Genomic DNA, 24,166 nt, shown 5'->3' with positions numbered 1-24,166 from the left:
ATAAAGTAGGGGGAGAAAGCAAACCCAAAAACCCGCTTCTAAAATGGTGATATATATATTTTACACTTTAAGTTTACTTATCCTAAACTTACCTACACCCTCCCCAGCCTTACTTCTTTCCCTTTAAAGATCTTCATGGAACCAGAGGGCCTCATTCAGACTTCCCTTTTATTATGGCTGACAAGTGATTTTCATACAGGTGTTTAACTAAAGTTACTTAAAATAGACCCCAGAATCATACACATATGGGGGGAGGAGAGAAAAATGACCAAGAACAGTTGGAACCACTATTGTTGCATCTTCCTTTCCAAATAAAAGCAGAAGCGTTGGGAATGCAGAAATGGCCTCTTGACTCCTTGTCTTGGTGAGAGGCCTTCTGGGGTCCCTGTCCCTTCCTCAACCCAAAGGCCAAGGTGAGTCTGGGATGAAGACAAGGGACTTCCTTGGAACAGGCTACCACCTCCCATCCTGGCCCCTCCCCGGGCTCCACCCTGCACACTGTCTTGCCCTGGCTCCGGGGCAGCTGCTGGAGGGGACAAGAACAGAGCCCCAGACACCTTCCAGCTTCTGTTGAATCTCTTTAATAGCTGTTAACAGCAAGTCTGGAAAAGGTTCAGGACAAAGTTCTTTTTTCTTTCTTTTTTAATTACAAAACTAACAGCTGTTAGAGTCTTTTTTTTTTTTTTTTTCCTTTTTTCTTATCCCGGCTACAAAATACTCTGGGGAGATACATTATAATTTAAAATATATAATATTGCACAAACAACCAAAAGGTTAATTAAACTAAAGAAATAATTACAAAGAGAAAAACCCCATCCCATGAAAAAGAAAAAAAAAGATTCAGCATTCTCTCCATCCCACCCCCTCATTGAAGGTTTGAAGTGGAAGTGACCACCACTCTCTTGGCGTCCCTGACCACGATCCCTTTAAATCATTGGTGAACACACCAGATTATGTACAAGAATCACCAGAGCAGCATCATGAAGCACCAGGGTCTCCAGGGATTCCTGCAGCCCCTCGTCCCCCCAAGAGAGGTGCAGCTTTACCAGCGTGGAGGGTGACAGCCACCAAGACTGGCTCTGCCTTCAGGAGGATGAGCTTTTGCAGAAGCCTGTCGAGAATCTCAAGCAGCTCACCCCCAGCGTATCCCTCCAAGAGGCAGAAGGGTTGAGGCGGAGAAGTCGGGCTTACCAGAGTTGTAAGTACTCAGCTTTGATCACTGCTCTGTACCGCTGGTACCTGGCTTGTGTCCTAAGCTATGGGGGAGTCAAAGTGGGTGGCTGGCTGGACAAGGTATCCCGCCAGGCAACACACAGAAGGGCCTGAAGTGGCCCCCTCCCTTCTTGGGGAGGGGAAGAAGGGCAAGAGCAGACTCTTGCAGGTGGCACAGCTGGGCTAAGGACTCGGGTGCATCCGACATGAAGACGGCTTGGGAAAGGTGCTAGGGACATACCAGCCTGGACTGGGGGAAAGGAGGGAGTTTGGTCTCTAGATTCTGAGCCACAAGGAGCCCTTCCAGGAATGGAAAATGACTGGGAGGGACAGATTCCTAAGGGAGGCAAATTTCCCAGAAATGAATGCCTCTTACCCGCTGGGATAGGAACCAAAGTGTGTCTGCCATCCCTGTCAAGCCCAAGGCAGGTGGCACAGCCTTCCTTGCCGGCTCATGGGTGACAGAGTGTTGTTTCGGCGTCCTCCATGAGACCGGCGGTTTAGCCTCTGTCTACACAGGCACATGGGCGAGGGCTATCCCTTGGGACTCCTCAGCATGAGTCCCCAGGAACAGCAGGTATTCAGCAGAGAAATGTAGGCTCTTCCAGTGGGGGGTGGGGTGGGTGGGGGAAGTTTCCTCCCCCTCAGGTCATCCTATGGTTGGCACAAGTCAGAGTTCCTGGTTTGGATTTAGCGAGCCCCTTACCAGACATGAGCAGAGGCCCGAAGGGCCAACAAGGAACAACCCAGAATCTGCCGAGAGCTCTGGTTGACAGAGGCCTTTGGGGGACATTCTTAGTCAGTGTCTTCCGGGGCCGGGCTGAGACGGGCGAGGGAAGTGGGAAGTGCTGTGGGTGGGGGAGCTGCTTGCTCTGGCTCCCCTCAGTCCCAGTCCTCCCACTCTACATCTTCCAGCTGCAAAGGGGGGACAATGGAGATAATGGAGAGCACGAACACATATTTACTCCTCTGAGTCGAGTCCAGACCCAAGCTCCCCAGCTGCCCCTTTTCAGAATAGCCCTCCCTGCAACCCCAAGCCCCACTCTCCCGGGCTGGACCCTGCCTCCTATGAAAATGAACCTCTAGCCTCAAGGAATGTCTGGGGAGCCCTCTGCCTAAGGGGTGGGTCTGATGGTTCTAGACTCAAAGGAAATGCTTCTACCAGCCAACTCTGGACACAAGGGGACGCCCTGCCTGCAAGAACCCAGTCAGTCTCTTAAGGAGAACTTGTCTCCTGCTGAGCAGAGAAAAACACAGCTCCAAGAGGCAGCGACCTTGAAAGTGGCACTCTGATCAGAAGCCAGTGCGGCACAGGACTAGAGGGGCTCACCAGGCCTTCCCTGGGGGCTCCAGCACCCTAATCCCCTGCTGAAGTCTCCCAGGCAACTCTCTTGGCCTGTTGTCAGTGGATCCCCTGGTATAATGGGTTACAGAATGACTGTTCAGGTATGTTTTATGTCAGGTTTTAAAGAGGGCTACAAAGACATCAAAGCCGTGAAAGCCCCATGGCATGAGAGGGCACCATGAGCCTTCTTTCCTCTGGGTATAGTGAGGCCACAGGTGTAAAATACTCACGTAGGTCACTGTGGCCCCCAGCCTTCAGTCTCCCAATATGAAAAACAAGGCCCTTCCCATCTCTCTAATCTGTTCCCTCTTTATAGCAGGTTCCCTGAGCTATGTGATGGAAGGAATCATGGGGTTGTTGTGTGACAGTGCTTGATATAACACTCACGTGAATCAGAGGTGTGGGCTGGGGCCTCAGTCCTGTCCCTTACTAGCTGTGAGCTTTTTGCCCAGCCTCTCCTTCATTTCATTTTTCATTTGGAGAGGTAGTGAGGAATAAGAGTAATAGGCTCTGAGCTTCCATTTTGCGCTGGTTTTAGGAACACCTGTCAGTGCTCCCGTGTCCCAGGCTCTGTGCCTAACGGTGCACAGGCATCACCACCACCGCGTGTGAGCTGGTAACGACCAGTGCCATGTTTAGATGGCGCAGCAGAGGCTCAGGTCAAGTGATCACACTGTCTGTTGTCTCCAAGGCCAGGGTCTTAAGGTCCCACACCTGGTGACCATGAATCACAAGATCTGGGGCAGGGTCTGGCACCTGAATTTTTTTGGTGGTTCCTCAGGTGATGCTGATAGGAACTAATGTCAAGAACTGCCCCTATCCGCCACCCTGGAACTCAGGGGAAGCAGAGCCTGAGCCTGCTGATGACGGTTCAGGGCCTGAGCGGGAGGCCTTGGCTCCCTTCCCACAGCCGGCCACCTCAGATGGGAAGGGATCCACCGTGAGGGGCCAGTAGGGCTTGGTGGGGAGAGTCCTCAGACCTGGGATCATTGGGCTTGCTTCCCTGTGGCCCACCATCAGCAGGCCCACTCACCTCACCGGAGGCATCCACTTTGGAAAGTGCCATCTGCACTTCTTCTTCAGTCATGTCCAAGTCAAAGTCCTTCTCCCAGTCCTCACTGATGTCTGTGCTCGAGCCTAGAACCATGATCCACATTGTGAAAGACAGGAAGGGCACGTGACGAGGCTGGAGCTGGGCTGATGGAGCCCTTCAGAAGGGCCTGACAAATACATACCAAAGGGCTTACATTCTGCTCTCTCTGCCTCAGTGATCCCACTTTTAGGAATCTATTTTAAGGAAAAACCCTGGATTCAGTAAAAAAATTTAACCAAAAGGATGTTCACTGTAGTGCTGTTACACTGATAAAAACTTAAAAAACCACCTAAAAGTCCTCTGCTAGGGAATTACAAAAATAAAGGGTATAGTCCCATGATGGAATGTTATGTGGCTTTTAAAGGTTAGGCTATAGAACATTTGTATGCATGGCAAAATAATCTTACACTATTAAGTGAGAAAAAGTAAGTTACTGAGTAGTGGAGAAATACTTTGGTCCAGAAACTCCCTGGGAGCCATGGAAATCTCTCAGAAGAAATAAACAATGAACCTCTTCTGCCTCAGTCACTCCATTCTACCTACACTGATCCTGCTGCTACTGAATCATACCAGGCACATTCCCACCTCAGGCCTTTGCAAGGACTGTTCCCTGTACCTGGAACTCTTCTTCAGATACCCACAGGCCAACTTGCTCACTTCCTTCACACCTTTGCTCATATCTGACCATCCAAGTGTGGCCTGCCCCGATCGTCCTATTTTCAATTGCAACTCTGTCCCCCTCACTCTGCTCTGGATGGTCTTTTCCACTGTATTTATCACTTGCTAGTGTATTACATAATCAGGTTCTTGTTGTCTAATAATAGAGAAACTAGAACGTGAGCTCCTGGAGGACAGGGATCTTCTATTTTCTTATGTATTCCAAGTGACAAGAACAAATAGTTTGTACTCAATAAACATCCATGGACTCTTTCTCTAAATCAGGGGTTGGCAAACTATGGCCTGTGTACCAAATCCAGCCTACCATCTGCTTTTGGAAATAAAATTTTGGAACATAGCCATGGCCATTTGTTGACATATTGCCTATGATTGCTTTCATGTTGAAAAGACAGAGTTGTGAAGCTGGGACAGAAACTGTATGTCCCCTGAAGCCTAAATATTTGTGACCTTGCTCTGTACAGAAAACACTTGCTCTGCCCTGTTCTAGGTGATTCTGATGCCTGCTAAGGTTTGACAGCCACTGCTCCAAACATTCGTATTTGGGTATGCCTTCTTACAGACAATATAAAAAAAAGTACATGTGAAAGTTATTACTGAGAAGAAAATGACAAAAATAGTTCCTGTAAAAAAATACATGCAGTGTGATTTCATTTAAAAAAATATGCTCACAGACGCATGCGCACACAAAGGACGAGCAAAATACCCATAAGAATCCAACGATCGTTATCGCTAGGTGATGAGGTCATGGGGTAATTTTTCTTTTTTTCTAAAATGATATATTACTTTGTAATCATTTTTTTTTTTTAAAGCATCTTTAAAAAAAGCAAGCTCTGATCCCCCAAGGGCACCACCTGTAAATACCTTGTTTCTTCTTGTCTAGCTTGCTCCTTAACATGTACCCAGGCTCTGAGACCTCCCCAAGCCTGGGCCCCACATTCCTTATTAGGGTTCTTGCACTGTTCTCTCTAGTCACCCATCTAGCCATGTGATAGTGTCTCTGGGCTTCTCTGGTGGCTCAGATGGGAAACAATCTGCCTACAATGCAGGAGACCTAGGTTCGATCCCTGGGTTGAGAAGATCCCCTGGAAAAGGGAATGGCAACCCACTCCAGTATTCTTGCCTTAAAGAATACCCATGGACAGAGGAGCCTGGCGGGCTGCAGTCCATGGGGTTGCAAAGAGTTGGACATGACTGAGTGACTAAGCACATAGCGCATGGTATCTCTGGAGTCAAGCAAACCTGGGTGGAACCCTCTTTTTTCTACTGTGTAGTCCTAGGCAAATTATTCTGGGCTTCAGTTTATTTATACTGATAAAATAAGAATAAAACCATCCTCTTTGCAGAGAACCACTGGAGGAGCTTATTAGAAAGAAGATTCCTCCCTGTCCATTCCCCTCATTCAGATTTAGCCGGTGTAGGTGGTGGCCCAGAAATCGGGATGATTCTGTATAGATCTTGGCCTGCAGTTTGAGATACAGCAGTGTTACAAATAGCAGCATCATGTAAAGTGCCTGTAACATACATCAGTTCAGTTCAGTCGCTCAGTCGTGTCCGACTCTTTTGAGACCCCATGGACTGCAGCACACCAGTCCTCCCTGTCCATCACCAACTCCTGTTTACTCAAACTCATGTCCACTGAGTCGGCTGTAACATACATATACAGTGGATATTTAACAAATGGACCTGTTAAAGGCTGGTCCTACAGTTCAGTAATTTTGCACATGGTCCCTCAGCCAGTCAGGATCAGATCTCAAACAAAGACCCAGATCTTCTGACTCCACGTTTAAGGTTCCCTGTGCTTTCAGGACACTCTGGTGGCTCATGCCTGGTTCTCTGTCAGTGCAGGCTTCCTGTGGGTTAGAAGCCAGACTCCCAGCTGATTTCTCCCTTCAGAGCTGTGGCTGTGGTCATGACAGCTCTTCCTAACCTCAGGTTTCCCTCCAGGGATTTGAAACTCCCTTCAGGGCTTAATGCTACGGCAAACCTGTTGGGTAGAAGAGAGTCTCAGGTAACATTTTTGGAGCACTTTATACCTATCTCAGAGGGTGGATGTAAACAGTCCCAGTTTACAGATGAGGAGACAAAAGCTTCAAGTGGCAGAGAGGTGAATCTGGGCTTTCTCTGCCACCTGCCTTCTCCCACCATCCTGCCCTGTCACACAACAAGAGTGCTTATATAGTAAGATCGCTATTACTCTGGGCACATGGCAGAGAACTGATCTATGCAACAATTTAAGACATCTCCATGGAGTGTTACTGTTTTGTTTGTAAGGAATGGGGAGGTTTTTGAGTGATTACTAACATCACAGTACTGTCACTCACAGCTCATTTTATTCTGTTTAATTGGATCTTTGCTTCTCCAAAGAAGAAATGGAGGCCAAAATCCCTCCCAGGTGGTCAGTCAGTGGTGAAGCGGGGCCGTAAGCCCAAGGCTCTTTCCAGTCCTCAGTCCACAGGGCCCGCTCCAATATCCCCTCCCTGCTCCCTGCTGAGGGCGCCTGAGCAGGCTAAGTCTAGTCTCCTCAATCAAATGGACCTTGGCACAAAATGCTGGTGGGAAGCAGCTCTGCAATGACAGGCATCAGCTTGGGACCTCAGGAGTCCCTTTGGCTTGGCCACCCCAGAGACTGCTGTACCCAGAGACCAAGCCTCGCTCATGTCATCTTTGGATGTGGACACAAGAAGGAAAAGGAGTCACTCTGCCTCCAGGACAAAAAATCTATTAAGATGTTACTCTCTCTACTCTGTTCCCACTGTCCCCTCTCAGTCCAAGACCCCAGCTTTGCCCCACTAAGTGTGTGAGATACACTGGACCAAACGGTTATGAGCTTCCGCCGCATCTTCTCCATAATCTCATTTCTTCCAGCCTCTACCCATCACATTCTCCAGTAGCCCGTTTCCAAATGGAACCAATAATTCTTAAACCTTCCAACTGTGTCACTGTTGTCCCCACCCTTACCCAGCTCAGACTCTATGAACCATCATTCTGATCACTTCTGCATAACCGACTTTTGTCCTTTTGAGTTCACCTGGATAAACTTCAACCCTGATTCAGTCCAACTCCCCACCTGCTCTGTGCCTGCACCCGAGTGACTGAATGTGGCGGGACAGAAGTACAACAGTGGTGACCGGTCTCTCTCAAAATTCACGACCATCATCTCAAAAGGACCCTTCGCACCATCCACCCAGCAACCCCACAGCACCTGCTGAGTCCACCACCTACTCTGCACTCTCCTAAAGGCTACTTTACATTTCTCTAAATACCTACTGGGTGGGTGATTTATCTTAGTTTCCTACCAGTAAAAAAGAAAAATAAAAAAGGAAAATCTCACAACTCTCATAGGATTTTTGGTGAGGATTGAGTGATATGCATATCAAGTGCTCAGCACAGAGCTATATATACAGGAAGTGTCCAGAGACTGGTTGGTACCTTTTACTATCTTGATCATCTCCCCAGAGCAGGGCTATACCCCAATTTCTTCCCCGCCTGAGGCTCTATCATGAAACAATGAGTCTCAACGTATAGAGAAAATGGAGGCTTACAGAAGATCAGTAACATTTCTGAAGTCACATGGCTTATGAGCAAAGTTGGGATTTGAACCCAGAACTGTCTGAACCCCAGAGGCTGAGCCCTTAGCTTAGCCTCTACATGTAAAGCTCCTAGTACAGGTTGGGCATGTAACACAAGCAGCACGACCTGCTGCTTTGTGGCACCATGTCCAACTTTCTGAATTTGGCTTAGGATTTTAAGTTGTATTTCTGAGCCAACCCCACCTCCCTTCTTATTCCTCCCTCACCTGGGAACAATACAGAAAAGTGGGCTTTGGTTACCCCCTTCAACATGCCCCATGCCCTCTGCTTTTTGGACTCTGTAGGACCCTGCAGCCTGGACTACGGCTCCCCCACCCGCACCTGCCCCAAACTCTCCAACCCACCTATACAATGCCTGTCTCCTCGCTGAAACACCTGCTCATGCCCAGCAGTTCCTTCTTTCTCTCAACTCCTCCAGTACCAAGCCTGCCCCGTACTGCTTCTTGCTTCATCATAAAAGACCACAGCCTTTGCCCCTCCCTCCTCAGTGTCTCATAAAGAGTAGGTAGGAGCTCAATGGATGACCTCACTGAATCAGAGTCAGAAGGAAAGCACTGTGTTGGAAACTAGACATCTTGCAGTTTCCATCAGGGAGCAGAGCAGGGCAGGGTGTGAGGGGCCCGTTCCCATCCACAGCAGCAAGCCAGTCTCTCGCTGCCAGCAGGCCAGTGCACACCTGCTGGGCAAGCTGGGTGACTGGTTGGTGCTGAGTGTGGGCAGACAGGATGCCTGTGGGTGAGGAGCTGAGGGGAGGTCTTGCTGACAATCGGCTGCCTCTGCAGAGGTATTCTGGATGTAACAAAACAAGCTGACACCAGCGATACCACTGTTCTTTAACTGCAGGAGTTAGAGAGGTTCCTCCCCGACACAAAGTCAAAGTGTCTCCTGTCTAAAATTTCACTAAGCAGATAAGAAACTAAAGCTCTGTTACTTAAGCTAGGTCACTGCAAGTTCATGAGTATTCACTTTATTCTTCTGTAAACTGTACACGTAAGCTTTGTTCATGTATTTTATAATAATAATTAAAGAAGGCCTGGGGAAGCTAAATGACTTTCCTGAGGTCATCCAGGGGAGAAGACCCTTGGCAGCAATCAGTGTCATAGGAGGTGCCACCCCGAAACTGAACTGTCCAAAAGGACAGGAACTGGCACACTGTGGTAGCTAAGGGCATGGGTTTCAGGTCAGACAGACCTAGGTCTGAATCTGGGCTTGCTACTCTCTGGCTGTGTGAATTTGAGCAAGTTACTTAACATCTGAGGCTCACTTTCTTCAACTATAAAATGAGGACAGTAATATAGGGAAATGAGATGTAAATTAGAAATTAACAAGCTCCCCTGGTAACTGAGAAATGAACTGCAATATTACATCCTTAACCCATGATCCGACATAAATCTTATTTTGTCATCCTAAGATGCATCTTAGGCTCAGAGGATAACGCGTGTTGGAATCGATGGAGGCAGTCATCACCACTCAGCCTGTAGGAGCTGCCGCCATTATCAGTATCACAAACGGAGGCCATCTCTCCTAGGATCCTCACAGGGACAGGAGACGAGTCTGCCTTGTGAGGTGGCAACTCTCACCTGCCCTGCCCCCGCATGCTCCCTGGGCTTTGGCCTTGACTTACCTTTTTTCCCATTGTTGGAGGGTGTAGACTTCCCACTGTCCGAGTTCAGCTCGAACACCCGTAAGTCTGTGAGGACCTCTTCCCTGAGAGTCTCTACTCTGGCTGGAGGCCGGGGCTCTGGACCGCTGGGGCGGCAAGCAGGGGTGTGGGGCTTGGACTGAGCTCGGGGTGGGGGTCCAGTCTCGCCCGTATCCACAGCCAGGTCCTGTTCCTCCAAAGATGCCTCTAGAAGCTTCTGGGACAGGTCCTTGGGCAGCGCTGGGGCCTCAGAGGCAGGGGGTGGTTTGGCAATCTGTGTCACTAGGGAGACGCTCTCACTGCTCTCCGAGGGGGTCACCTCTGTTGGAGGCTCGATGGGGGTCACCAGATTCTCTTCACAGGGGCTCTGGGGACCAGGTCCTCCTTCAGGGGATGTGGAAGGTCTGGCCACAGGAACCTTTGCCTCTTTTAGGGACGTGGCTGAAATGCCCGCAAGCTCCTCTGTCAAGAGAGAAAGGAAAGGGAGTGAGGTACTCTGGTCAGCCCCAAGGCCATCATGGAGACCACCAGACAGAGCTCAGGTCCTCATCAAAGTCTGCTCTAGTCAAACCTATGGGCGTCGGTTTCCTCACCCCCTCTCCATGGTAGTTCTGTAGGTACTCCCTGCTGGTCAAAGTATCTCCTACCCGTGAGGCCTAGTGCATGTCTGGCAGGCACTCAGTTTATACAAGTGCAGCCCAAGGTAACATGACAGCTTAGAAAGCCAAGACCTGAAAGTCAGTCGGGATGAGGTTCAGGTTGAGCTCTGCTACCTCCTGGATGCATGACCTTGGGCAAGCCACCTAACTCTCTGTTGACCTACCTGCCTCATTTGCAAAACAGGGATAATAAAGTTGTGGTAAGGCCCATAAGTGTAGAGCTTTTAGTATGGGTTGGGCATATAATATAAGCACTTAATAACTGTGTTAACATATCATACAGGTGGCTCCAACACACTCCTAATAAGCTGAGCTGCCAGGCAGAGGAAGCTCAGCTCTGTCCCTAAGCCAGTGCTTCCCAAGTCTGGCTGGGCATTAACATTAGCAGCAGAGCTTGTTAAAAATACAAGTCTGGGATGCCCCTGGAGGTCCAAAGGTTAAGACTCCATGCGTCCACTGTAGGGGGGTGCGCATGTTTGGTCCCTGGTTAGGGAATGAAGATTCCCCCCATGCCGCATGCTGGGGCCAAAAATTAACTTAAAAAATATGTAAGTTTGGCCACACGCCCAGAGTCTTAGAAGAAGAAGGAAATCTGGAATTTCAGTAAGCTCCTCCTACTCTGAAGCAGCTGGTCCATGGGCTGGCAGCTGACACATGCAACCTCTGTGCCTAAACCTGGGGCCACGAGACTTGGTAAACACCCCCTTGTAGCTCAGACTATCCTTGGCACCTACAAACACTGTGTTCAATCCCTCATCTTTCCTGAGGCGCCATGTCCCTCCAGGCTTCAGCGAGAACGGCCCAGACAGCCCCCCACAGGCAGGACTTGGTACTTGCTCATCGCCTCTCAATACCTCTTACCTTCTTCTTCCTCCCAGCCAGGCTCTTCAGAGATGCTCTGTTCTGCCCGCTGTTTCAGGGCATCCCTCCGGGCCTGCTCCTGAAAGTGGGGGAGGAGTAGACAGCCAGGAGCAGTCAGGGAACCCCAGACTCTGGTCCTGACTCCAGAACTCTTGGTACCCTCTGTCCCCTTCTTCCCTCAACAAAACCCAGCCCCTTACCCAAGGCTGAGTGGAGTACCTCCCCTGGTTAGGCCACCATACCTGCTCTAGTTGATGGACTTTATAGAAATACCGATGCCAGAATTCTGAATGGGAAACAGCTGCAGGCACCTGGAGGGAGGGGACAGTGGAGATGGGATTTCAGGAGTGGTTATGTGGGGTCCATGTCCCCAGCCTTATCAGCCAGCTCCCAGTCATTCTGGATTTCAGAGGGTCTGAGCAGCTGAGCTGTGATTCTTACAGCACTTTCAACTGCCAGACCCACCTTCCTGGCCCAGGAGGTAGAAGAGAACTCCCGTCAGGCTTTGCTGGCCCTTCTATTTCTCACCGTGATTGCCAGAAGCCTGGTGACTTAGATTCCCCCACATGGATTCCTGGCTCAGGAGCTGGCTGGTTAGGCTCCATAGGGCCTCCCGCTGCTCTCTAGGCCAGAGGACTCCACAATGACTCTAGACGGGACCCTCCCACATCCCCACACCTTCAGCCAGGAGCCGGGAAGGCCCTCACCATCTTGGTGTAGAGGGCCCGGATGGAGGGGCTGCCTACAAGGAGCTCTGAGATCTCCCCCTTCTTCTCCTCCAAGCAGAACTCGGAAAGCCAGGCATCAAACAACTCTGGGGGCCCTGGAGAGGGAAAGATACTGATGGTCAGTTCTGTGGGGCTGTTCTGTGGGGCTGAAGAAAGAACCCTGGGCTTAGAGAAAACACACCAAAGCCTGGACATGGACAACGAGGAAAGCGTAAGGTTTTTTCCAAAGCCACGTGGCCCAAGGTGGGGATCAGGCAGGGTGAAGGGATGGGTGGGCCTGCTATCAGGGCATGGCCCCTCAGTGATCTCGGGGGGGCTGCAGTCTTCTCTCTCCAGGGCCTGCGTGGTTTGTAGCTCACTACACTTGGCTACTGAAGCCTCTGCCTCTCCTCTCTGCAACGGCTGCTCTCAGGTCACCAGTGACGCCATGCTGCCAGATCCAACGGCAACTTCTCTGTCCTTGATCATGTAGCCATCCTATAGCTTCCGCCCTGGGAATCACTACCTTCCTCTTGAAGCCCTCTTCTCCCCTGAATTCTCATTCTTGCCTGTATTTCCTCCTCCTGCTCTAGTAGGTCCATCTGAGTCTTCAGTGGGCTCCTCTTTCTCCTTTCTTTATCTCTTCTCATTCTCCATTTTCTCCCAAGATGACCTCCACTAAACCACAAGTTTTAACCTCCTTCTCCCACTGACAGTTCCTCAATCTGGCAGCTGAGGCTACCTTTCTGGGCTCCAGATCCAGAGGTCCAGGCGCCGGGACACATCCACCTGCACAGATGCTGCAAATACAGTGCATGCTCACCTTCTTCCTCCCGCACCTGTCCCACCCAGCTATCCACCGGAGACCTGGGAGCCCTCCCAGGCTCCTCCCTTTTGCAGTCACTCTGGATTCCACTTCCTCAGTGTCTCTTATATGCACACCTTCCTCTACAGTCTACCCGGCCCTTCCCTGGTTCTGGCTTTACCTCTGACATGAGGATTCCTACCCAGCTTCCTAACTGGTCTTCCTGTCTTGTCTCTCCCTCTCTATTTCATCCTTAACAAAACACTGTCTGAAGGCTCTTTTATAAAATGCAAAATCTGATCACATCAGGTCTTAAGACTCTTCAACAGTTCTCTACAGTATGGCTTTTTAGAGTATGGTCCAAAGATAGGCTTCAAAGGGTTCAAGAACTCCCATATTGCACATACAATTCTATTGAAAGAGGGCTTATGATTTTCAACTGAGTTGTAAAGGCCTTTCTGACTCAAAAAAAGGTTAAGACCCGCTACCTTGAGTCTTTCAGGACAAAATTCCAACTTCTTAGTCTGGTACCCAAAGCCCTCAGTCCAGTGCCCCTGGCAGCTCTCACTGCCCTCATTTCCTCACACGTACTCCTATGTCTGATATTCTCGAATGCCTAGGTTTTTCTAGACCTTCAAATGTCCTGTTGTCATGCTTCAACACTGTTCCCCCACTTCTAGGAGTAAAATTAGTTTACTTCTAATTCATTGTTAAAACCTCAATTCAGGTGTCACATTCTAGGATTCCCAGGCTGGATTATGTGCCATCCTCTGGGTTCCCACTGCTCCCCTCTGTCTGTGGAAGCAGTCACTCCATCTCTAGTTATCTTTGCTTTACTCCATTTCTCTCTCCTAAAGGCAGGCAGGTTCCTGGAGGTCTGGACAGGGTTGATTCAGAGTTCCACTCATTTCTGGTGTCTAGTTCCCACCTAGACACCAGTTCCCCTCTCTAGATGTGGGGCTTGCTGTACATCAGGAGCTTAGCAAACAGGCCAGAGGGAAGGCAGGCAGGGCAGCAGGGCTGGGAGGGAGCCCAACTGAAGATAAGGGATGAGAGGAGCAAAGCCTCTGTAGATGGGGATGAAGACAGTTTGCATTCAGAGAGGAAAGGCAACCATCAACCCATCCCACCAGATGCAGGGTTCAAAGCAGCCCTGGCTCTGGTCCTTTACACAGAGGCCACCTGGCCACTGCTACAGAGACAAACAGGGCGTACAATCCAGACCCCCTTGGCCTCCCTGCCCCCTCACCATCTGGTTCATTGCAGTAGGTTGCTGGGTCTGACTGCAGGCTATAGAGGCGAGCCTATAAAAAAGAGAAAAAAGAAGAGAAATTCTGGGGTGCTGGAGACAGAAAGCAATGCCTCTCTGCCAATCAACCACGACCCAGCTTCTCCCCTGTTGGCTACCATACCAACAGGGCACTTGGTAATTAACAGTGTGGGTTATGAGTGGAGCACTGAGCTAGGAGTCCTAAACTGGGGCTCCTGGAAAAATGGTCTTTCACCCAGTATTCCACCCCTGGAAACTAAGAAAATAAAGCAAGCAGGCTACAAAATCATACACATAAAATAGTTTTGAATTATACGATATACAAAAAACAGTAGTGCAAATATATTAATAAAGTCCAAAACTCACTGGCAAATTTTGAAATATTAACTCAAGTTAAAAAAACTCATCAAGAATTTCTTGATTTCATAGCCAGTCTGCCAAATGAACTGCAAGCTGTGCTCCCATTAGGGCCACAGGAGTTGTGAACTTTAGCTGGTACATGGAAAGCCCCTCCTTCCTTCCTCGTTATTACAGGAAGCATGGTGGGCTGCATCAGAACTTCAGCAAATGATTTTGGTTGATTCACTGTAATAATTTAAACTTCTGTAATTACAAAAATTTCACAATCCACTTAAATGTGTACTAAGTGATGGTGCTAACACTAGGGCTGCAAAACATGCTTGAAAAATCATGTTTGGGGCGGAAATTCAACGCGGTACAATGCGGGCCAGACTGCTGTGACACCATGCCGCGAATGTGGGCGATACTCCAGGGATGCGAGAATAACGGTGAGAAAATACAGTGTAGCAGAAATACACTACTGTTGTTATAATCGAAGACATACTCCTCCTGTACATTTATTCCAACTGAAAATTAGTCTTAAACAACACAAATGTGGAACTTATGCCTGTAAAGATGCTCTCGAGCACTCCTTGTTATGGATGAAACTGAAAGGAATCTCAATGTGCAACACTAGAGAAGTAACTGAATAAATTATGCTATATACACCTGCAAGAAGTTAAAGACATTAAAATGATGGTGATAAGGAAAGATGCTAATAGTTATAAATTTTTTAAAAGTGGGTTAAAAAATTGCATATATAAAGTGCTTTTCTGTTAAAAAGAAAAACCCAAACTATCTTCACCAGTGTTCGTGAACAAAAAGAAATGGGAGGTTATACACCAAGGAGAAATCAGTGGTTCTCTTTGAGTGATGGGATTATGGGTTTAGAAGTCATTGTCTTCTTGCTTATTGGTATTCTCCAACTTAATTATATACACGTATTTATTTCTAATGAACATGTACTGCTTTTGTGAGCTCAGGTTGGAAGCTAGAGCCCGGGGCCGCTAGTGAATACCTTGGTGCCATCATAGGGCTCAGCCGTGCCAGAAGGTGTGCCCATCAGGGTGATGACGTCGCAGTCGATGGTTTTGTCTGGTGAGGGAGCAAAGGTATCGGAGATCACCCCCAAGAAGTCAGACAGCCCTTTCTTCATTTTCTCTGTTGCTCCAGAGGAGCCTTCAGTCTGCAGAGAGAAGCCGACAGAGGAAGTTAAGTGGCTCAGGAGCAGGCTGTGATCTGGGGTATGGGGTAGAGAGGGGTGAAACATCAGGGGTCAAAGTGTACTGTGTAGGGGGACCAGGGAAATGTTCACAATGGTTCACCCCATCTCTGGGGCTGGAGACGGACAGAGGGGCAGCCAGGATCACCACCCCCAGATGGGGGTGCAGATTAGGGCCACAGTAGGCCTGTGTAGGTCAGAGCAGAGCTCCTTGACTGGCTGTTTCGCCAAAATTTCAATGTCAGTCAAGCTGATCAAAGATTGACAGGAGAGGATCCATGGCACAGATATTCAGCAGGGAAAAGGACTTAGAGGGAGAGAGATGGGAAAGGTCCCACCTTTCGGGTCAATCTGGGATTTGAATCCCAGCTCTACTACTTGTTAGTAATGAGACCTAACCTCTCAGAGTCTGTTTCCTTATCTATAAAATGCAGATAAATATACTTCCTGCAGGAGGTTACTTTGGAGATTTTTTAAAAGATAAGGCATGCACAATGTCTGGCACATAGCAAACATTTAATAACTAGCAGTACTGTAATATTACAATCTCATCATCATCATTGCTCAGGAGGTATTTTGTATGAAAGACTGAGGAAATACGGGTAGGATGAGGACAGACAGCCCTGCCTAGAGACAAGCCTGGGACCAGCTGAGGGTCAATGCATGGACCCCCTAGAAGGGGCAAGTGGGGCACCCATCTGGAGCCATGCTGGTCAGAATGCCCTTGAGCAAGAAGGGACGGTGTGCTGAGACAGGACCAAGCTCCGCAAACCTTGCAGCAAAGTGTCATTTTTATTCCCAATGAGGCTGCCCAGGCATTTTAAACCTTGAGCCTATCAACTGTGCCTGGCACATGTTGGCACAGGTATATAATTGTATTTGTTGAATGAAAAAAGGAATAAATAAATGAAGGACATAAGTCGTGTCTCTGCTACTGGCTGGACACAGCAGTTCAGCTGGGTGACTACTTGTCATTCATGCTCATCGGTGGCTGTGGTCAGCAGGCAGACAGTATTTTCTAAGATTCAACAAAAGAAGCTTGGCTAAAAACACTCCACAATATGTTTTTCATAACATCGCCTCTAATTACAAGGCAACTGATTCCACTGGTGATCAGAGAAACTGAAGTCTGTTCCACTACTAAAGGGGAAGTTGCAATACAAAACCAGGACCCTATACTTCCTCGGAAATTTGAGCTCTGCAGGGGTATCTCTGACCGTATACAATTTTCACTTTTCATGCTGACTTGAGAATCTAACTCCTATCTCAGAGGAGAATTCCAGTATACATCTCTGACTGGTAAACCTGGACCAGTAAAAATACAAGCTGGCAAAAACTTTTTGGAGGTAGTTCTACAGTAGATATTAAAAGGTCTAAAACTACATTCATCTTATATCCTTTTCAATACCTTATTTGGAAGAACATATTAAAGGCAAAGATTAAGCAATCAGAATGTTCACTGTAGCTCTGCTTACAATATTGGAAAAAACTGCATCAGGAAACTAGGAACTGGTCAAATCCACATAATAGAATACCATGCCGTGGCCGTCCCTGGTGGCTCAGTGGTGAAGGCTGCCTGCCGATGCAGGAGACACAGGCTCAACTCCTGAGCCTGTGCACCAGAGCCTGGGAGCCGCGACCACTGAAGCCCACACGCCCCCGAGTCTGTGCTCGACAAGAGAAGCCACCACAGTCTGAAGCCCACGCACCACAGCTAGAGAGCAGTCCCCACTCGCTGCCACTAGAGAAAAGCCTGGGCAGCAGCGAAGACCCAGCACAGTCAAAAAGAAAAATGAATAAATAAAATGTCAGAGAAAAAAAAGAATACCATGCCATTTCTGATGCTGCAGAACTGGGTCTGCAGTGATTAATTAAAAAAGTAGGCTATGAAACATGGCGCTCAGGCTCTGGGGGTGGAGGTGGCACTCACAGTCAGCTTCTCCTTGACCACGCTGGCGGTGGCCGCAATGGTGCAGGCCGTGTCGCGCTGCACCACCTGGGTGAACTCCGTCAGGTCCCGCTTCATGAACTCCAGGGCTTCGGAGGACTAAGGGAAGATAGAAAGGGCTGACAGCCAGCGGCTCCACCACCCTTTGTTTCCTGCGCTTCAGTACCAGACAGAAACGTGGAAAACAATGGACACGGGAACCTGGGCTCAGAAATAATGCTTCCTTGTCCCAATCCCAAGACCTGGGATTGTTCAACAGCAGAGAGCACAGAACTTCCTGCTGGTCTGAAAACAGGGGACTGAGCTCAGCCCAGGTACTTAGAAGCTCTGTGGCCAGGAGGAACTCGCATCAAGTCCTCGGTTTTCTCCTAGGTAACGAGGGAGGTGGCCTAGAGCAGTGGTTCTCATGAGCAGACTGGGCTAGGGGGCACGTGTAGTCTGAAAACAAGACAGACATCGCTATGCTGTAAGCCATGACCTTTGTTTCCAATTGCAAACAGGAAGAGAAAGGATTTTTTTAATCAAAGGAAAGTGTTCTCTATTTTTACTTCTTTTTTGTTGTTGTTACAAGGAAATTCAGTTGAAATACGAGACAGCAGGTGAAATTACTTGCGTGAAAGGGTTCACAAACAGGTTGCATTCCTAACAGCAATAGTTTAGAAAGCTTTTATGAGCAAATTTTGACAATACCAGTAAAAAGGTGTGCCATTTTTCTGTATTCAACAAAAGGGGTGTTAAGAGAAATACTGGATCAGAGTCTCTCCTAGACTGCCCCGGTTCCACCATCTCAGAGCTCTGTTCATGCACAGAGCTCCTCTGGGCAGAACTGACACTCGCTTCTGTTGGACAGTTTGCTTCTCACTCTGTGCTCAGACCCAGGGGTGACAGCAACCCCTCAGCTCTCGTCTAAGTCTCACGTTGTCTTCAGCCTCACCCACTCCAAGACGTCTTCCTGGACTATCTCTGTGCTTACCTCTGCAAGCCCTTTCATTTTATAAGGGATAGTTACCTGCATTTTTAAAGTGTCTTTTTGAGTGTTCTGGTGATTTTTTTCTTTGGGGAAGGGTCTGCCTCATTCTCATCAGCCTGGCAAGTCTCATCTATCAGCCAGAGGCTTCTCTGCAAGTGGGAATGCCTCCATTTCAGATCTGGGACTCCTTAACTGGACTGGAAGAGTCATTTATTAATTCTTTCTCCATGCACACTACCGCCACCTTAGTCCAGGCTAACCTCCTCTTTCATTTGGACTCTTCTCCCAGGTTGCATGAAAGTGAAATTCGCTCAGTTGTGTCCAACTCTTTGCGACCCCATGGAATTTTCCAGGCCAGATATACTGGAGTGGGTAGCCTTTCCATTCTCCAGGGGATCTTCCCAACCCAAGGATCAAACCCAGGTCTCCTGTACTGCACGCGGATTCTTTACCACCTGAGCCACAAGGAAAGCCCAAGGATACTGGAGAGGGTAGCCTATCCCTTCTCCAGGGGATCTTCCCGACCTAGGAATTGAACCAGGGTCTCCTGCATTGCAGGCAGATTCTTTACCAACTGAGCTATGAGGGAAACCCCCCAGGTTGCATACTACTACTACTAAGTCGCTTCAGTCGTGTACGACTCTGTGCGACCCCACAGACGGCAGCCCACCAGGCTCCCCTGTCCCTGGGATTCTCCAGGCAAGAACACTGGAGTGGGTTGCCATTTCCTTCTCCAATGCATGAAAGTGAAAAGTGAAAGGGAAGTCGCTCAGTCGTGTCTGACTCTTAGCGACCCCATGGACTGCAGCCCATCAGGCTCCTCCGCCCATTGGATTTTCCAGGCAAGAGTACTGGAGTGGGGTGCCATTGCCTTCTCCCAGATTGCATAAGATGGCTTTAATATCTTTTCCTCATGGCAACAGGGGGAGCTCTGTAAGTCAGAGCAGACAGAGATGCCCCTGCTTTACAGCCTTCAGTGGTTACAGGGTATCCAAAGGCAAGTATGAAAGTATAAAATCTTTCCCTTCACTTACAAGGTCCATATAATCTCGTCTCTGGGAGACTCTCCCACTATGCCCCTTACTGAGCTCCAGCTGGCCATGCTCAAAATTTCCCAAATGTTCCAGTATCTTTCCTACTTCAGGGTGTCTGAATACATCATTCCCTCTCCTTGACACATAGTTCTAACTCTTCAAGCGAACAAACACAATGAACGAACCCCCTCAGCTGGATAACTCCTGTTCCTCCTTCAGAGCTGTACCTACATGTCACTCCCCTGGGGGGCTTCCCTGATGCCACCTCAGACCAGGCTGGCTCTTCTGCTCATGGCACCTGCACGTCCTCTTCTTTAACATTTCCTCTACTTCAGATTTCTGATTACCTGTTCACTGTCTATCTTCCTGGGTAAACAGTAAGTTCTGTGAACACAAAGCCTTTTTTTCCATTGATACTCTCCCAGTGTCTGACATAGAGCCTGGCATAGAGTTAGACTGGCATGTACCAGGGAAGTTTTAATTATTAACCATTTACATGATTATCTGGCAAATGGCTGTCTCCCTCCCTTGACTGCGAGCTCTGAGGGGACCAACATGAACAGACACGGTGCCAGCCCTCTGGAAGGTCAGTTTCCTGGGGAAAATGCTCACATAACAGTGCTGAGGTGCAAGGGCAGAGCAGTGACCAGTGTAGTGTGGGGAGGCTGGAGTGACTTGGTGAAGGAAGTCTGGACGGAGCCTTAAAGAATAAGCAGGAGTTACTGAGGAAGCCTGGGCATGGTGGCACCTAGAGTATACTGAGGCCTACAAGCATTTTGGTCCTGGGAGAAATGAAAATAAAGAGCAAAGCAGAAGTGGTGAGGGAGAAACCTTGAGAGGGTGACCATGGCGGGCCTGGTCAGCCCTGTTGGTGACGGGGAACCACCAGTGTCTGAAGGAGGTAAGACATGATGAGATTCGTGTTTTTGACACGTCACTCCTAAGACTGGGAAGGATGACAGGTCCAAGACTTGAGTAGATTAGAAATGGAGGAAGACCAGTCAGAGGCTGTTGCAATAATCCACGAGAGAAAACAAAAGAATATGAATAAGGACAGCCCTGGTAAGGATGACAGGATGGAACTGGTTCAAGAAATATTAGGCAAAACAGATGGATTTGGTGATTAAATAGATGTGTTGACTGAGGGAAACAAAGAGTCAGGAAGAGCTACTGGCAACTAAACTAAGTGACTGGGTGGTTGCAGTGCTGCTAGTCAAGGGAGGAAATGCTGAAGGGGAGCAAGTGCAGAGAGAAGCTATATAGCTATATATATATATATTCCATAGTCTCTATATAGTACTATATATAAGCCATATAGTATCTGTACTGACTGGGGGATATTTGGGTCAACTGTCCAGCAGGAGCTATTCTCAAATACTAAAGCTCCAAGGACAGGACTAGGAGTCATCCTAAAATGAAAATGGAAGAGCTCACCAAGGAAGAGTCTGTTGAGTGAACAGCGCAAGGCACTGAGGACCAGGTTCCTCAAACGCCACCTTTAAGAGGCAAGCAGAGGAAGAGGAACTCACAGAACAGGAAAGCCTGGAGAAGCAGGTGGAGAACTGAGAGAGAATCATGCCATAAAAGTCAAGGGAGTAGACTTTCAGGAAAGAGAGAGTGACCGCTAGTGTCTAAAGCAGCAAAAGGTCAAGGAAGATAAGGGCTGAAAAACATCCACTGGATTTGGCAAGTGGTAGGTGAAGCTGAGTGTTTACAAAGATAAGTCTATATGTAGTGGCTTCAGGGGTGGGGAGCCAAGAGACATGATGTTGTTGACTTCAAATTTTAAAAAGGAGGCAAGGCTGTCACCTCAAAGTAATAAAGGAAGTGGTTCGACAGGGAATGTGAGGGGACAGTTAGGTTTGGGGAAAGTTACTGAAGGCAAGGGGAGGAGCAAATACGAGACTGAAAACACTTGCTAGGGTAAGGGGTGGAGGCTGAGAGGCCCAAGACCAGGCCCAGATGAGTTTGGGGAATCCGTGGTAGAGGAAAAGAGCAATGTAACTTTTCCCACCAGTGTGAATGGGCAAGTGTGAGCACACACACGCACACGCACACACACACACACAACAGGAGGAAGTAAGAGGAAGAGGAATGCAGATTATAGCATAATCTCAAAGCTGTAGTTTCTGGGGCAGCATATGCTGCAAGAAAATTGGGGGGGGGGGGGGGCGCGTTGCTGGAAACTGAGTGGTCCAGACGCAGCCAGGATAGTGAGCACTGAAAGACCAAGAACAAAATTAATAGAAAATGGTATCTGGTATTCACTCTCAGTACTTAAAAAAAAGTACTCGTTTAATACTTCTTGTGTGCTAAATACTGTTTTGGTGCTTTACATATATCATTATTTAATCATGACAACAATTCTGTCAGGTAGGTATTATTAGTATTCCCACTTTACAGATGAGGAACTGGGGCTTTAAGAGGTTAAATATCTTGCCAAAGTTCATATAAGTGTAGGAAATCAAGTCTTGTCTTTTCAAATGTGGAATTGTCAAAGGCAGAAACAATACCCACTCCCCCTGCTTCAAATGAGAGAACAAAGATGGAAGGCTAATCAACTATCTATTTTTTGTGTTATGGGAAGACCAACCTTGACAGTAATATATAGGAGGCCCTCACACAACATTTGCTAAATGAATGTCAGACTCTCCTTCCCGAAGACTGCTCAACAAGAAGCAAGCTACTCTGTGGTCTCTTCTATTAGAATTCAGTTTGAAATTCCCCTTCAGCTTCAAGCTCAGTTTGAAGTTGAGTCTTCATTAACAACATAAACAGCTCAGGCCATTCTCAGATTTTCTGGGCTGTAGCTGAAAGGCTAGTATGCAGGCCAGGCAAGGATAAAAATGCTCACAGAGTAGAGCATTGATTTAACTGAAGCCAGAAGCCTCCTGGAGTTGCCCTGAAGCAGGACTCACCCCAGATGCTTGAGGTAAATGGTAATTAACTTTTTCCAGAATTCAGATGAGTTGGTTTTGACAAACCAGCACGGAATGAAACAGGAACACACAGTGGCATTGTCCACGGGCAGAGCCAAGCCTCACTCACCCCACAGGAACTGCTGTCTCCTCACTAGACCATGAGTGTGGGGAGGCCCACGACTGCATCTGTTGGGCTAATGTCGGTATCCTGAGGACCAGAGAGTCAGAGTGCTGGCTATGGCATACACTCTACTATTTGCATATAGGACTATAGGAGTAAGTTTCTATCGCAGAATCCTTTTTCTTCAAGGCCTAGACCAAATGTTCTCTCTTTTACAAAACTGAATTTCCCAAGTGGGAATACACCACCCTTTCCCACGGATTCCGACGACACGGTCGCGCCAGTCTTTAAGGCCATCTTTGTTTCACTGTACGTAGAGTCACACTGGTCTGAGTTGGGGGTCTGTCCTCCCAGAGGGCCCAAGTCAGCCTGATCCCCGAGACCCGGAACCCACAAGGTTCAGCGGTTCAGGCTCGGAACAGGGTGCAGGGAGGTGGCTTGAGGCCCTAGCGGAGGAAGGGCGCTGGCCCAGCTTACCTTCTCCTTGACTGCCTGGTAGCTCTGCTGCAGCCAGCTCCGCCACCATCCCACGTCCTCCCTGTGGAAGACAGACACATCTGGCGGCCCCGCGGTGAGACTCGGGGCCGCGCAATGATCGGGTCTCAGTTCCCCTCTCAGATGTGGCCCGTGGGCTGGGGCATCGCAGGCCGCTTCCCCACTCCCTCACGCTGCGATTCCACCCCGCCCTTTCAGCTCCGTCAGGCCCGCGCTGGCCTCCCGTTCCCCCGGGGGACCCTGGCCCAGCACCCCAGCCCTGGGGAGAATTCGGGGCCCAACGCCCGGAGAACTGGATGACGGGCTCACCCTTCCGCCATCTTGCCCGCATGACATCACCACTATTTACTGACCTTTGACTTCCGACACGGCACCGCCCCCTCAAGCACCACCCGGGAGCGGGAGGCCCAATCCCCGCACCGACATCGTCCTCAGCCCCATCTCCGCCTGGCTCCATCATTAGACTCCGCCTCCTTAAACTCGGTCCAGGTTCGGTCCAGGGTTCGGACTTAAAACTCCGCTCCTGAAAGCTCGGTCCAATCCGCTCTCAGGATTGTCTCCAGGCCCCACCCCAAATGTTAGCCCCGCCCCCCAACATCGAACCCAGGTCGGTATCCGCTGACATCGGATACGGTGGCCGTTTTGGGTCAAGATCGGCCGGTGGCTGAGGGCTCTAATTGTAAACCGGGTAGAGAGGAGGCAAGGAGCGAGCCAGCCTGGTGCTCGAACGTCTGTATCCCTGAGCGCAGGGCTAGGACCGCCCCCCTTTATGAAACCTGCCGCGTAGCAGCAGCCTGGGGTCTCTTCGGGCTAATTGAGCAAGCGCAGTCCGTGGAGCTCTGGGCGGGGTTTGGAGGAAAATTCAGAGATGCCTTCGAGGCAACCTTTGGGATTGGGGAGACAGACACATTTAGTTAGCTCAATTTGGGGGGACCCAGATCAAAACTACGTAAACTGGATGTGGTCGGGAGAAATCCGGAGACAGTCTGGAGGAGAAAGACTGTGTGTGTGTGTAGTCTGGAGTTGAAAAATTGTGTGTGTGTTTGTGTATGTGTGTGTCTGGAGGAGGAAGATTTTTTGTGTGTGGTTAACTTTCCAAATGAGGCCTCCGTTGTTCTTACCGCCTCATCTGCTACCTGGCTGCATCTGCGCCCTCATACTTTGGCCTAGATCCTGTCCTCTCTTTTATTTTTAAAAAATTTTACTGGAGTATAGTGGATTTATAATCTTGTGTTAGTTTCTGCTGTAGAGCAA

At 48.9% G+C, this 24,166-nt stretch overlaps 1 protein-coding gene across 2 annotated transcripts; it reads right to left on the bottom strand.

Annotated features, from left to right (window-relative positions):
- Positions 1 to 150: 150 nt before the first annotated feature.
- Positions 151 to 23,438, bottom strand: BSDC1 (BSD domain containing 1). Of its 2 annotated transcripts, none has more exons than XM_055573814.1 (11): positions 23,266 to 23,438; positions 22,895 to 22,955; positions 17,354 to 17,470; positions 15,220 to 15,387; positions 13,842 to 13,896; positions 11,788 to 11,903; positions 11,323 to 11,391; positions 11,081 to 11,159; positions 9,543 to 10,022; positions 3,591 to 3,694; positions 151 to 2,127 (listed from the first exon to the last, which is right to left on the bottom strand). In XM_055573814.1, the coding sequence occupies exons 1-11, from the start codon at positions 23,370 to 23,372 to the stop codon at positions 2,095 to 2,097; spliced, it is 1,389 nt and encodes a 462-aa protein (XP_055429789.1). In that variant the 5' UTR covers positions 23,373 to 23,438; the 3' UTR covers positions 151 to 2,094. The 2 variants fall into 2 exon arrangements, with proteins under 2 accessions (XP_055429789.1, XP_055429790.1); XM_055573815.1 differs by lacking the exon at positions 23,266 to 23,438 and adding an exon at positions 23,222 to 23,262.
- Between the last annotated feature and the right edge of the window lie 728 nt (positions 23,439 to 24,166).

Source organism: Bubalus kerabau, chromosome 3, assembly GCF_029407905.1.
Source record: "Bubalus kerabau isolate K-KA32 ecotype Philippines breed swamp buffalo chromosome 3, PCC_UOA_SB_1v2, whole genome shotgun sequence".
Lineage (NCBI taxonomy): Eukaryota > Metazoa > Chordata > Mammalia > Artiodactyla > Bovidae > Bubalus > Bubalus kerabau.
Note: the sequence above shows the minus strand (reverse complement) of the source record. Positions and strands in the feature narration are given on the sequence as shown.

Coding starts and splice junctions, on each gene's coding strand:
- BSDC1 (XM_055573814.1), bottom strand. CDS start 23,372: ATGATGGAGCCAGGCGGAGATGGGGCTGAGGACGATGTCGGTGCGGGG. Junction 11,904..13,841: donor CTACTGCAATGAACCAGATG/GTGAGGGGGCAG, acceptor TTCCCTCTCCAG/GGCCCCCAGAGTTGTTTGAT. Junction 10,023..11,080: donor TGGCTGGGAGGAAGAAGAAG/GTAAGAGGTATT, acceptor CTCTCTTGACAG/AGGAGCTTGCGGGCATTTCA.